Below are 2,211 nucleotides of genomic sequence, written 5' to 3' on the forward strand. Positions count from 1 at the left end.
TACAAAACCAAATGGCTTATTTGCAAAATCTCCACAAAAGAAGATGATTACATCACGAGCATCACCATTCCCATCCAATCATTAGCAGTAAAGACTGTAACTTTAACTCAAGGTCACCTACTTCTACTAAACAGCAAACAGCAACAAAAGTCAACAGTACTAAATCTACGCATCAACCAACCGATCATAATCCAACGGTCTAGACTAACCCAAGTAACCTACCTGTTCCCTGCGGATCTTGTGACCACCCGTGACTGTAAGCCAACGTTTTATTTTTCTCCGGCTATAAAAAATTAAACTTGAGCTCTCTCAGTCAAAAAGGCCGCTTTTTCCCCCCTTTAAAAAAACTACTTAATTCGAGAGATTATCAGTGGCCCCTTTTGGATTCTTTCTTTGCCTTTCGTGCCAGCTAGCTTTCCCTGCGGCCGGTGATTAAACAACGGTAAATAATTGGAGCAATATATAAATACAAGAAGCCAGAGAGAGAGAGAGGAGGGGGAGAGAGAGAAATGAGGGAGAAGTTAGGCTTATTGATCTTCTTAGCTTGCATTTGGGCGAGCTCTGTCAATGGCACCACTGACCAATCTGATGGTAAAAAAGCTTTCTTTGATTCGTTAGCAGCATTTTTTGGGTTCTTTTTCATGTTAATATGAATAAAAGTAGAGTACACAGCTGCTGGATCTATCTCATTCTGGGATTTTGGAATTGGGTTTTGTTTGGATTTAGAAAGGAATGGCGGGTTTATAGTCAAAATGTGATTTTTGAACAAAATTGGTGGAAATTTTCGCTTATTTGTACCGGTCTTTAGTGTAGAAGAAACTGGTAAAGTTTAACTGAATGCTTATTTGAGATTTATCAGCACCCTTTTGAACAAAACAGGGATTAATTAACATTGGCATTATGTAGAAGGTGCTGGATCCACCTTTTATTTATTATTTATTTATTGGATGTTGAGTACTTCGTCCTCTGAGCCTCAATTTTTGGAGAAGTGAATTAGGATTATGGGGTTGGTTTGTTTAGATGTGAATAAGAATTGGACCTGTTCTTGTTAAATTTGATGTAGAACTAAAGAAGTACTTTTTTTTATTTCTATTTTGTTTCTTTTATAAACTTGTGCGTGTTTGTAATGTGCTGCTAGATTAATCCTAATTTAGTTTTACCCTTCCCTGTGTTGTACCCTTTCTTGTTTCTAACTATTCATGATTCTGGGAATTGAGAACTTTCCAGTTATCATCACCAAGTTGCATCATAATACAGTTATAGCCTGATCCGGCCCTCTTCAAATATAGTTAGATAAATTTAGTTAACATGGAATTTGATCTTGATATTTATAATTTCATCACCTTTATTTGCTGTCTTTGTACATTCTACTACGCAGTTTCCTGTCTCAATAACTTGTTCACTAGCCTGAATTCTCCGGGCCAACTAAATGGTTGGAAAGCAAGTGGTGGTGATCCCTGTGGGGAGTCATGGAAAGGCATTACATGCTCTGGATCATCGGTTACGGAAATGTGGGGTTTCATAAATTATTTCTTGTTGAAAACCCTTTAAATGTTTGAGTTATCAGTTCTATTTCTGATGAACAAATCGTTTTTCTACAGAAAATTGTCAAATCTTGGACTTTCCGGGACATTGTCCTACAATATGGACACTATGAATTCTGTAGTTGAGCTGTGAGCGCTTTGGTTCTCTATGAGAAATTTTGTATAAATTTTCTTGACAATTAGTTTGAATGGTTTGATCTCCATCATATGGTGCAGGGACATGAGTGGCAATAGCCTTGGAAATGGAGGCCAAATTCCATATAATCTTCCCAAGAACCTTAAACGGCTGTAAGTTATGATGCAAAAAATTTGTATGGTTTTAGTTGTTTGTTTCTGAATTAAATTTCATGTGATTGAATTTGCAGAAATCTCGCTAATAATCAGTTTGCTCAAGGCATTCCTTACTCAGTTTCACTGATGCCGAATCTTGAATACTTGTGAGTGTGATTGTTAATGGAACTTTTCTTTTCCTCTATTGAAAATTTCTTCTGGATTATTTGACTTAAACAAAATCATTATTGATGAATTTAGAAATCTGGCTCACAATCAACTTCAGGGGAATTTAACTGATATGTTTGGAAGCCTTCCCAATCTTAAAACAATGTGAGTAAAACTCCTTTTTCTTCTCTTATGCATCCAGATTGCTTAATATTTACATGCAAATCAG

General features: G+C 36.3%; 1 protein-coding gene across 1 annotated transcript in view; it reads left to right on the top strand.

The window, feature by feature from the left end:
* The window catches only part of LOC109833662 (protein STRUBBELIG-RECEPTOR FAMILY 6-like), a 7,518-nt gene continuing 5,725 nt past the window's right edge, over positions 419–2,211 (top strand). The window contains exons 1-6 of the mRNA XM_020401410.1: positions 419–591; positions 1,379–1,511; positions 1,602–1,673; positions 1,761–1,832; positions 1,910–1,981; positions 2,076–2,147. Coding sequence (XP_020256999.1) covers positions 510–591; positions 1,379–1,511; positions 1,602–1,673; positions 1,761–1,832; positions 1,910–1,981; positions 2,076–2,147 — 503 coding nt within the window. The 5' untranslated portion in view covers positions 419–509. The remainder of the gene's footprint in view (positions 592–1,378; positions 1,512–1,601; positions 1,674–1,760; positions 1,833–1,909; positions 1,982–2,075; positions 2,148–2,211) is intronic.

Source organism: Asparagus officinalis, chromosome 3, assembly GCF_001876935.1.
Source record: "Asparagus officinalis chromosome 3, Aspof.V1, whole genome shotgun sequence".
In the NCBI taxonomy this organism is placed as follows: Eukaryota; Viridiplantae; Streptophyta; class Magnoliopsida; order Asparagales; family Asparagaceae; genus Asparagus; species Asparagus officinalis.